This window comes from Cricetulus griseus, assembly GCF_003668045.3.
Source record: "Cricetulus griseus strain 17A/GY chromosome 1 unlocalized genomic scaffold, alternate assembly CriGri-PICRH-1.0 chr1_1, whole genome shotgun sequence".
In the NCBI taxonomy this organism is placed as follows: domain Eukaryota; kingdom Metazoa; phylum Chordata; class Mammalia; order Rodentia; family Cricetidae; genus Cricetulus; species Cricetulus griseus.
This window is the reverse complement of record NW_023276807.1, coordinates 272615877-272628335: the sequence shown is the minus strand read 5'-3', so window position 1 is coordinate 272628335 and position 12459 is coordinate 272615877. Positions and strand designations below refer to the sequence as shown.

At 41.2% G+C, this 12459-nt stretch overlaps 1 protein-coding gene across 1 annotated transcript in view; it reads right to left on the bottom strand.

Annotated features, from left to right (window-relative positions):
• Pcca (propionyl-CoA carboxylase subunit alpha) overlaps positions 1-12459 on the bottom strand; it is a 301422-nt gene that overhangs the window by 142495 nt on the left and 146468 nt on the right. The window contains exons 17-18 of the mRNA XM_027388941.2: positions 11695-11805; positions 5370-5472 (exon numbers count right to left, since the gene is read on the bottom strand). Of these exons, the coding sequence (XP_027244742.1) occupies positions 5370-5472; positions 11695-11805 (214 nt within the window). The remainder of the gene's footprint in view (positions 1-5369; positions 5473-11694; positions 11806-12459) is intronic.

Genomic DNA, 12459 nt, shown 5'->3' with positions numbered 1-12459 from the left:
TATATTCGGCCACCAATCTGTCAACATCGTTATTGCAAGAACGGGACCCACCCCGAGAATACAAGTGTGAAATAAAAGCCTTATTTCATAGCTGGTGTAAATATGACATAATATGACATATCCTTTCAAACTCAGAGAGCTAAATTAAACCTCCTATAATGCAAACAACACAACAATATTGGCTTTTTCTTAGAAGTGATTTTCACAAGGCTACTTTTTCTACGCTCCTTTCCCCAGTCACCCTTCTATGGTTAAAATCCTATTTGAAACCTGAAGCAAACTCTCCAGATGGAAACTTACGAACAAGTGAACAGATTACATCTTAGAAAGGGAACGACCACTGGTTTTCAATGGCAAGGTAAACCTCAGATAATTGCATCTGTCAGGTAGAAATCACTAGGACACTGATTCTCTGTTTTATCAGGATGCCAGATGAGGAAAGAGGGCATCACACAGATCTCAACACAACAAAAACATACGCAGGGAACTCAAGATCATGCAATGTCTCCTTACAGGATTGTGGTGGAAAGGGATAAATAAACTGGTGGTGGGCTGTGGACTGGTCAAGGCACCTGAGATGTCCCACTAAGCCAGAGCACAGGGTGAGGATACACACTGATCCACACAGCCTAGGCCAACCCTAATATGCCGCCTTATTTTCACATTGTGGGTAGAGCTGTTTTTATTGGTATTATCATGGGCCATGATAAGGACATTCTATTTCCTGAGACTTTAACATCTGAATCAGTATTGGGGAGAAATTATGGGCATAGAATAAAATCTGTGTCCTTGTTCAATTCACACAGGTTCTGAGTTGAGGAAGCCTTGGGCAGTCCCATCCCACACTGTCATTATTTGGACAATTATTTGGACAGGGAAATAAAGACAAATGTTGAAGCAGTTTTGTAAAGCTCCTTGGTGAAAATCTACACTGGCTCCCCACCCCTCACCCCTGGTCCAACCTTCAGTCCTTATTTTAGAACAACCGTCCTTCCCTGTCCCACTCAGAGGAGGGAGGAGAAGAAAAAAAAGAAGAAAACATGTCTTAGTTAGGGTTTTGAGTGTTGCAATGAAACACCATGACCAAAATGCCAACTTGGGAAGACAGGCTTTGTTGGCTTACACTTCTACATGATGGTTCATCGTGGAATAAAGACAGGGCAGGAACTCACACAGGACAGGAAACTGGAGGCAGGAGCTGATGCAGAGGCCATAAAGGGTTCTGCTTACTGACTTCCTCCCCATGGCTTGCTCAGCCTGCTCTCTTATAGAACCCAAGACCACTAGCCTAGGGATGGCACCACCCACAATGGGCTGGGCCCTCCCCCAACTATCACTAATTAAGAAAATTCCCTACAACAAGAACTTAGGGAGGCATTTTCTTAACTGAGGTTCCCTCCTTACAGATGACTATAGCTTGTGTCTAGTTGGCATAAAACTATGCAGAACAACATAGGAAGGAGGGAGGGAGGCAGGGAGGGAGGGAGGGAGGGAGGGAGGGAGGGAGGGAGGGAGGGAGGGAGGGAGGGGGAGGGAGGGAGGAGGAGGAGGGAGGGAGGGAAGATTACCTTAGTTGATTATTCAGTACATGTTCCACACGTACTGAATTCCCAAAAAAATTAGTTAAAAACAAAATCAAATTCCATTCCAGGGGGCAGGAACAGAAGCAGAGGCCATGGAAGAATGTTGCTTACATGCTTGCTCCCTGTGGCTTGTTGAGCCTGTTTCCTTACACCATCTAAAATCACAGGCCCAGGGGACTGGGCACACCCACGTCGGTCATTCATAAAGGAAATATCACATAGACCTATCTGATAGAGACATCTCCTCAATTAAGGTTCCCTCTTCCCAAGTGATTCTAGCCTGTGTCAAGTTGACAAAATACTAGCCAGTACAAAGCAAAGGAGAAAAAGCAAGAGAACAAAGTAAGGCAAATAAAATTTAGCAATTTTTTATGTATCTGCAATAAAAACACTTTTATAAGCCCAGAGTCAGCATTTATTCCCAAAGAACTTGAGATAAATGCAATGTGTGAAAACAGGTAACCCTGACCTTGCCCCTTGCATGAGGACTGACATCTAAAGGGGAACGGGGCTCTATATCTACCACTTCCTCACTCTTAAGAACAGCAAGCATGTGTTCTGCTCAGCGAAGAGAGACTCTGTAAGTTACACGGCTTAGCAGAAACACAAGAGTTGCAGAACCTTATGGAAGATGAATTACAGAGGAACATTGCTGACAGAGGGGAGGGACTATGACTGGGAAGGCAGGTAAGCCTTCCCACCGGCATCTGAGAAGCCTGAGGAACAGAGCTGGGCCTACCCAGGGTAAGGTAAGTTCCCTGGACTGCTCCACAAGCTGTATTTCAGGCTGAGGGGAGCTGGTGTTTTAAGCAAAAGGGACTAACAAACTATCATTGTTATTTTTCCTTCTAACAATTATCAGTTAGTACAGGTTACTATACCAAACCACAAAGCCAGTAAAATCTTTTCAGATTCACATAAGAGAAAGTATTCCTTTAACAGTTTTAATATTCACCTCTGCTAATTAAAGTGTTTTTATTTTTAACTTTACTTTGGAGCTAGGGACAGTGCTCCAGGCCTCAGCGTGTTAAGAGTGTTAAGCCCCAGAGTGTTAAGAATTCAGAAGGAGCATAACCACACAGTAAATCAGTATGGGAGCGTGTAAGAAGTTATGTTCTGCACACTTAGGCGTTCCAAGAAGCATACTATTGTTTCTGACATTAACTTTTCTTTTTTTTTCCCAGAAATGCCCCCTATCATTTTACTATCTAAATACCATGGTACACAGTAATATCTTTTTCCAAGTCATAAATGATGAAAGAGTAAAAACCACAGAGAAATTGGGAAAATAAGATCAGCGGCCAAAACAAGCAAGACAGAGGAAGGGCTGAGAGCTACCGGTTTGGAAGCAAAAACACAGCCCATTGGAGCCACACCTGGAAGGTGACATGCCACTCATTCCCAAGTCAGTCATTAAAAGCAGCCTCAGAAGCCAGGCTGCCGAGGTTCAAACAGCATACCTCAGAGTGGAGGAGGCATCAGGACCCTCTATAGCAAACATGCAAATGTGACTGTAGAGCCTCTACAGTTGGCACTAGTTTTGGAGCATTTTTTGCCCAAGTAAGTGGCAAGTTCCACAGAAAACCAACTCATTGAAAAGAAAACATTACTTGTCACATGGGAAAAATACCTATGCGCAATTATCTGCATATCTGAACTCTGATGTGTGTGTTTCACTAATGTAATTCTTCCTACTTTATAAAAGGACAATGAGTTCAACAATATGACACGTAAAGTTACAGAGGTGGCAATAATCAGATTCACAGTTTGGGGTAGAAATTCTGCAGAAGTCAAACACAAAGGAAGATAGTCACTGAAGCCAGCACCAGAGTGAGGCGAGGCCAGGGGGCTTTCTCACAGAGACGCATGGCACATCTGCCCCAAGGGTGTAAGCCACACAGCAGCAGCATTTCACTGAAGTACACAAGAAAAACTTGTCTGTTTGTGCGTGGAAATTTCCCTTGAAACATTAACAGCTGGGGAGGGTGGGAAATGGACAAAGAGGAAATGAGAACTGTGGAATCTCAGTGATGATTGGACAGGGGCTCCTTATACTATCATAAATTGCAGATGTTTAAAGACCTCTAAAAAATAACAACTTTTTCCCCAAAGAATAGCTAGTAAATAATCATAATGTAATATTGTGGATTTTTTAATCAAAAAATGATTCAGAATTGGAAAGGTAGCTCTGGCTCTGTGTTTAAAACTCATACTGCAAGAAAACAAAGCACGAGGGGTTGCCAGTCAACTGTGTTAGTAGGGTGAACCTAATTATTATGCAAACGCCCCCCCCCCAGGTAAAGCATTGCAATGTAGTAGATGTGGGGGGGCTTAAGCCCGATTTTCATTTTCCATACTTTAAGTCCTCTGCAGAGTCTGACCCAGAATAAATGAGCATATTTATTTCCTTTAAACAAAAGCCAGCATAGCTGCCAGAAGACACATCATTTCACCTTTAACTACTTAGGGCTTCTGAGGTAACAGCAATCCAAACAACAAGAGAATGAGGGCAGGAATATCACAGTCATTCAAAAGTAACTACAAACAACATGAGGTTAAGACTCTCTCCTGAGCACACCCCCTGCTAGAGCAGCACAGGCCCACGGAACCCGGTGGAGCAGGGCTGCCAGGATGAAAAGGGCCATTGTGTGCAAAGCACACAGCCTTGCACCTCGTGTGTCTACTGAGCATTTGAAATATGGCCAGTGTGGTGGAGAAACCGGGCTTTCAGTTTAACCTCACCAGCAAATTTGGCTCCTAACTTCCATACTGGACTGCAGGGCAATCAAGGGGAGCAGTCAGTCGTCAGATTCATGGCTCTCCTGACCACTGTCCCTCTCCTGTCAATCATCCGTGGTTTACCCAACCATTGCCACCTGCCCCTCTCCCCCACAGATAGCTACTAAATTATTACTCCTAAAGATTGTATGCTGGGCTTCTAGCTCTTTCTCTGAAGAAGCAGCATAAATGAGCCACGTTAAGTACTAAGATGCAACTACACACAACTTTGATACTTGTGTGTTTCCTCAGAGGCAGTGTGACCCTGATCAGTGCTGACCAGAGCTATTTGGTCACCTTCTACCACCACTCCACTCTCTCATTGTCCCTCTTGTGGAGAAGCAAAAAGAAAGTAAAATAATGCCATTTTAGCAATGCCACGGCTTTCCTTATAAGGGTTACTCTAGCAAGCACAGCTTTATGACCAGTGACCCCATGGCTGAGAAACAGGATTGCTCCTGAGATTTTTGTCCTTACACTGGTAGAAGGTGTGTTTCTCCTTCACCTGGGTCACCAGAAAGTTAAAAGTTATCCTTGGATTGCAGATAACTGTTTCGTGGTGTTAAACACTCCTGCAGCTTCCAGTTTCTGATAGGTTCCTAATGTTGTACAGTGAACATCTTTCAAGGCTAGCAAATGAGTAAAATAGAAATAACTAATGCAAGTTAAGCTGAGCAAAATTTACAGCAAAATCAGGGTGGATTCTTACCTCTACTAATGTCTAAGTTAGATGTCCAAGACACTCTTTTCCAAGTTAAAAAAAAGAAAGAAAGAAAGAAAGAAAGGAAGGAAGGAAGGAAGGAAGGAAGGAAAGAAAGAAAGGAAGGAAGGAAAGGGAAAGACTAATGCACTCACAGTACCACATTAAACAGTTAGTCTACTCTACTCCCCATCCACCCACCCAAAGACTCTGAGAAGATCAAGACCCAAGATCAGCCAGTGCTTTTGCTGGCACATTTCTGTGCAGACAAGACAATCAGGAGTATTTTCTGCCCCTTCAATCCATACCTTGAATGCTCTTGAAAGTGCTGTGCTCGTAACTGGGATGCCACAAACAATGATGATGCTATGGCCAATAACTGGTTTCTCTCACTCTGTGTTAACGTGTGTCCTGTAAGAAATAAATCCATCAGTCATAGCTGTAATGTCAACATCTGCACTTCCCTCTTAGAGTCATTGGTCAATCAGGCAAGAACTTTGTAATGGACTCTGTAATGGACTCAATATTGTACAAGAAGCAGATGAAAGGGTGTAAAAAAGATCCATAAGAAAACAAACAAACAAACAAACCCTAACCCTCAAAGCTCACGGACTAACACAGGGAAAGAGATTTTGTTTTGATTTTCAACATTTATTCATTTTCCAGCCAGAATTCTCTGTTCACAGATTTACAAATATCAGAATATTAACGTTCTTATAAGAAAATTTAACCCTTGCTTTTACATAAAACCATGATTTAAATTTCAGTGGAAGCTTCTGGTCTAAGCAACTATGTTAACAAGCTTATTCATGTATATGGGAGAACAAGAAATCACTGACTTTTCTAAGGTGGTGACTGGGTACCAATGTCTCTTATTCTAAAAGTTATGAGCAGACAATTCCAAAATGCATAGTCTGGCTACTCTGCATGTGAACAATGATGTGTTAAGGGCATAGATATTGAAGGTGGTCTCTCTGTAGCAGCTATCAGAAAGGATGATTGATATATAGTTGATCCCTCTCTGTACCTGACACTAGTCCTGTTCATCTGAACTCTGAAGTACATGAAAGTGTTAATTTTTATTACATCTTTTAGAGAAAGAAACTTAACTGTTTAGAAGTATGTACCATTAAAATAGTAAGACCAAGGCATTCGAGCTGGCTCAGTGATCGAGTGCATACATGGCTTGTGAGAGTTTGGTTCCCAGCACCCAAGTTCAACAGCTCAAACTCTTATTTGTATTGTTTTAAATGTAGGAGTATGTCTGCATGGAGGTATGTGACAAGAATGTGCAGGTGCCCATGGAGGCCAGAGACATTGGGTCCCCTGAAGCTGGAGGTATAGACAGTCAAAAGCCTTTGCCATGGGTGGGAAGAACTGAACTTGAGTCCTCTGGGAGAAGAGCAAGTGCTCTTAACTGCTGAACATCTCTCCAGCCCCAGGGAAGAGATTTTAGTAGGTGCACAGAACAAAACAATAAATGGGAGGGCCAGAACCAAGAAAGTCTCTAGGGACTACCCCAGCTCCTCATACCTGCTTCTCGCCATCACTCATCACCTGTAAGTTTACTTCTAATGGAAGAGAGGCTAAAAGGCCAAAGTTCCATCCTCTGCAGAAGCAGATTGGTGCTGGCCAGGGACATGGACAAGGCCATGTTTTTCTAGCATGAAGGACTCAAAGAAAATAAAGGCATGCCTCTCTTGCCTCTATGTATGTAGTCAGAACCTGAAGGCAGATCAACCAACTGATCAAAAAATCAACAAATTTCTCTCTCCCACATCTTCTCTCCATACCAAAATTCAGCTAGCCCCAGGTACAGTAGTCTAGCCCCTGGCAGTCTCACATGCCAGACTGCCTTGAAGCAGGTAACTGGCTCTACTGGCATAATTGTGCATGAATCAACGGGTATCAAAGCAGAAGCCAGATGCTGCAGGGTCTATTAGTTCACCACACCAATGAGAGCTGAAGGAACCCACCATGTGACAGCAGACAATAGGTACAACTGGAGTTCTGAGCAAAGAGAATCCAGTAGGCACACAAATTTGAAAGAAACAAAGTGTTGTGAATGTTTATTTCTAAAACTCACTCAAGATAAAATGCTAAGAATTTAAATATAAATATTTTTCAAGATCTGTAGCATATTTTTCTACAGGAAGGTAATTCACAAAATAGAAGCAATCCATCCTTTTCTGGGACAAATCCCAGACACTGAATGAACTGTAACACAACATGGGCGCTCACACCTTACTTATTCTCGAATTCCAGGGACATCCCTCGTTGATCTCATAAACCACAACCTTGTGGGCCATGGCATGTCCTAGATCTTCTCCTGACACTGGAGCAGGGAAGAAAAAGCCCAAATAACCCACAGCTAAACATTCTATATGAAAAAAACAGAGACCCAGACTTTCCAAAACAATCACCTAGAAGAAGAATTCTCCAAGTGTGGCTCAGGGATGACTTGGGCCCTCGGAGCCCTTCACAGGACAGCAAGACTAGAAAATTTTCCTATTTGCTTTGTATTGACCCTCATTTTCAAGATGAAATATTTCTGCATTTCTTCCTGGAGTCTACTAATGGTTCCAAGCCCCCGGACACAGAATACATGATGATACCGTTGCTCCCAGGGCAGCACCTAATCCATTTACTACATTTGTTTCCAAATGAACCAGTGTTCTAGTTCCTTGGTAACAAACAAAGATCAGTGGATACATTAAGCTCTTGGGAGTACAAGAGGACTAATGGTCCTCAGACTTCATGGGGCATCCCAGTAGCAGGCTTTGAGGTTCACTCTCAGCCCCACACACAAGAGGGAACATATGCATACTTCATATGTTCAATCAAATCCTTACAAAAAAATCAGTAACTTCCCAAAGGAATATAGATAATTCTGATACTGTTTTTTAAAGGGGCTTGAAGTTAAAGTGTAAAAAGTTACTAGAGAAATAGATACAAAAAGCTCATATTGGGTCAACTGAAATTACAGTTCTTAAAATAGCTTCTTCATTTTTTCCTTTAGCTTGGAATTGAAGAAAATTCGCTTTTGGGGATTCAAATTTAAAAAGTCAACAATTCTTGCATATCCTATCTTTAAATTTTAGATTCAGTCATTTCAAAGTTCAAATCTAAGAACCTTTTGTAAAAGTGTCCTCAGTTACAAATAGATTTAAGGAAATAAACATACATAATAGAAAATTTTAATGCAGTCATAGAGACAGGGGCTTGCTTATGAACAGTGCTGAGGAGATCAGGCCAGATGGGAAACAGATGGGTAACCCCAACGGGGCAGAGTGACCTGGCCCCAAACATATTGAGAAGGTCCTGGACTTGCTTCACTTGCCACTTCCTGCTGTCTCTCCGGCATATACATCAAACAGTCAAAGATGATGGCTTAACATAGCTAAGATTTGCTCAGGGGAGGGGGGAAGGGGGACACATGGACAACTAAGGAGGTGAAGCCGCTATCTAAAGGACAGGAGAAAGGAAAACCTGGCATGAAAATAACACCAGGGAATAAAATGGGGGAGTGTTGTGGAATACTACTTTAAATATGTAAAGATGTGTTACATTTGTTTATGTTGCAGAATTATTTGTTTAACTATGCAAAGGTATGCTACATTTGTTTATGCTGCCTTTGTTTAATGATGTAAAGATGTATAGGTTTTCCTGCCTAAGGCACCTGATTGGTCTAGTAAAAAGCTTAATGGCCAATAGCTTGGCAGTAAAGGGGTGGGCAGGGCTGGTGGCCAGAGAGAATAAGGGAAAGGAAGGGAGGGGAGGGGAGGGGAGGAGAGAGGAGAAGGCAGGAAAAGAGAGGGAAACACCCAGGAACCAGCCAGCCAGGCAGACACCAGCCAGACAGACACTGAGTAGAACATACAGAATGAAAGAGATGTAAAAAACCCCAAGGCAAAACGCAAATGAAGGGAAACTAAGTTATAAGACCTAGTGGGACAAGAATTAGATAAGGCTGATCATTCATAACTAATAATGTGTCCATGTCATGGTTTGGGGTCTGTCAGTCCAAGAAAGCCTTCTACAAGGGAGATGTTGGGAACGTCAAATAAGTTGTATTTGTTGAACGTTCATAGAGGCCCTCTAATGAGCTTGTCGTTGAAAAGTCTGCAGCATATGAACTGGAATCCCAGCCCAACCCAAAGAATACTCAAGCTGTAATTGAAAACCCTGTCTTGAAAAACAAAAATAGAAAAGTCTACCATTGTGACTGAGATTTAATCTCACTGTTCTGGACTATCACGTGCAAGGCCCTGCACTCCATCCTAAACATAAAACGAAAAAGTAACTAATGCACATATAAAGTCACAAGTCTGTGACAACATGCAAAATAATTCAAGCCAGACAAAATCTGAGCATGGGGAAGTAAGAGCGGAGTCCTAGTTCTAACCTAGATGCTGTTTGCAATTGATAGGTGCTGGAAGGCCAGGGGAATCCGTTTTCTCCAACGGAGTGACAGTGGGTATATCAACCACCCTCCAAGACAGGCCTGAAGCTCAGGAGTAGTTGACTAACACAAAATGGACTCCATGATTTTTTGTGATTTTTTTCTGTTGTTGTTATGACTTGGTGCTTTTTGTCTTTTTCACTTTCATTTGACTTTGGTTTTGTTTCTCTGAGCATGAAGCTGAGTGGGTAAGGAGGTAGGCTTCTGGGATGGCTTCGGGGAAGAGAAAGAACATGATCAAAATATATTGTATGAAAAAATTTTTGAATAATAATAAAAAGTATTCTTAAGAAAAGAAGCAGCCAGGGCACAGGTTAAGGCAGGAGGACTGCCTCACATTCAAAAGCCAGTCTGGATTACATAGTAAGACTTTTTAACAAAAAGGAAAACTCTGGAGCTAGTTTCTCTTTTAGTGATCACACAGCTTCTTTGAGCTTAATGAGAAATAAAAGTTGAGAGTAAGTCATTGTAAAAGGTTCTCCTGGCAAATTTGAACAGTCAACAACCAGAAGAGTCACGATGGAAACTCCTTAAGACAGAGGAAATGTCCTCAAAAGTCCCATGGAAAAACACACTCAGTTCTAAGGTCAATTTCTCATTTGAAGGGGATTACAGCTCCTAAAGGATTTGTAATGTTTTTACATAAACTTAAAAGTACACTGAATATAGTCATTAAGGTTGCTTGTTCAAGTATACATTCATGCTCATATATAACCATACATGACTACAAACAAATGCTCACATGCATACATAAAATTAGTTCTGAGAGTTGACTTGAATTTCTTCTACCTATGGTTTTCTTCTGCCCGCTATTTCATATCATGTTATCTACACAAATGAATTATCTGTGTAGATATGGAAACATATAGAAGTTTTGAATCTGCTTACCAACTTACCACATCTTCTAAACTTTACTAATGAGAACAAAATATCAGAATCAAACAGGATGAGTTGTTTATATACATATGTGTACAGATGACTTAAAATATCCAAAGCATCCCTTTCATCAACACCATGGATAAGATTCTTTTCATTGATTAAACAAATGTTTATATAGTGTCTCCTGTGGGTTGTTGCTAGGGAGACAGTAAGAAGCAATGGCCTAAGTGGTTCTGACCTCAGGATAGCAGTTGTTAATGAGATAATACTCAATTACAATGCAGTAATCATGGCCAAGATGTAGTTTATCCTGTATTTTGAAAATTCAAAAATTGAGGGAAAAATCTGAGGAATTATTATTACTTTTGTACAAATAAAAGAAATTCTTAATTTCTCCTAATGATAAAACTCTAATGATAAAATTCAGAGAACATTCAGAATGGCTATTTTCAATTTAATTTACAAAAACTTTATTGTATAGGCTGAACTAAAAACCATTTTGCAAATGCATTCAATAGTCAACTACATAAATCTGAGTTAAATCTGTATGTAGCCTGCAATATGACTATGCAGGTCACTTCCTGTACTAAAACATGTGTTTTGCTTTGTTTGATATTTAACTTGATGGTACCAGGAATCAAAATCCAGGGCTTCACACATGCTCAGCAAAGGCTGTCAATCTAAACCCCAAGCCCCTAAAACACTTGAAATCCAAGAATCATCCTTCAAACCCCAGTTCACTAGAGATTTGTGTCTAGGTGTTTCTACAAAGTCTCAGTTGAATCCATTGGTTTCTACCAATGTTAACCAGGTCTTCCGTGCTCTCTCCATCTCCACCTTAATGGAATAGTCTTCTGTGACTTGGAAACACTCACGGACAACTTGTAAGTGTTAAATTTGACACAAGAACATTTTCTTTATCCAAAGTTTTATTTTCTTTACACTCAAAAACTGTTACCTGAGAGACTGTCTTCTGACCTCCATATGTACTGTGGCTGGAAGGCACCTAGACTCTCACACATGAGCACAAACTGCACACACGGGGTTTTTGTTTGTTTTTTAAGAGAAAAGCTGAAGGTGGTTACATTCATGAATCAAGCATGCATAATCAAAATCATAAGTGTTAATGGTCAAGAATACTCCAAAAAGCTAATACACTAAGTAGAACAGAAGCCATAGAACCTTCATGCATAATAGAAAAACTGTGTGTTGCAACTAAGAATAAAAATAACCTGACATAACTAAACAGACTTCTGAGAACTTACTAGTTCAGCACACATATACACACATACCTTTGAAGCCATCAGGATACACATCAGAGAGAAATTTGGTGTTGATATCCCCTTTCACAAAGCGTGTGTTGATTATCACCTCACGTAGCAATGGGATGTTGTGTGTAACACCTAAAAACAAAATTTCAGGCTGAATTGAAGGACAACTAGTTAGGTAACAATCAGACTTTCAGAGGGCTGAGGGAATTGATAAAAATGCTTGCCATACAAGCAGAAGGACCTCAGTTTCACTCCCATTTGAAAAAACGCCAAAGACAGCTGCATACACTTGCATGCCAGTGCTGGGCAGGCAGAGACAGGAGGATCCCCAGAGCTTGATAGCCAGGCAGGTTAGGGAGAGATTCTAGAGAGCTACTGAGAAAGACCTGTGACATACTCTCTCTCTCTCTCTCTCTCTCTCTCTCTCTCTCTCTCTCTCTCTCTCTCTCTCTCATCTAAGAATAACTCAATTACTTGTCTCCATAGATAATAAAAATATTAAAACAAAAACAAAACAAAACCTACCCACTCAGCCTCCGTTTTCCACCCTGCTTGCAGTTAGACATGACAACTAATTCCTAAACAAGGGAATCCAAGTTGAAGTGATATGTTCAACACCTTTCTTTCATTTCTTCCTCTTAGGGGCTTCCTGATGTGGCAGGAATTTCACGTGGGCAATGTAAATGAAGTAGATCAACCCTTAGTCTTTCTCTGTCTATCTGTGTGCACAAGTTTATCCCCTAAAATGACCATGCTATCTGGAAGGAACAACAAACTAATTATATA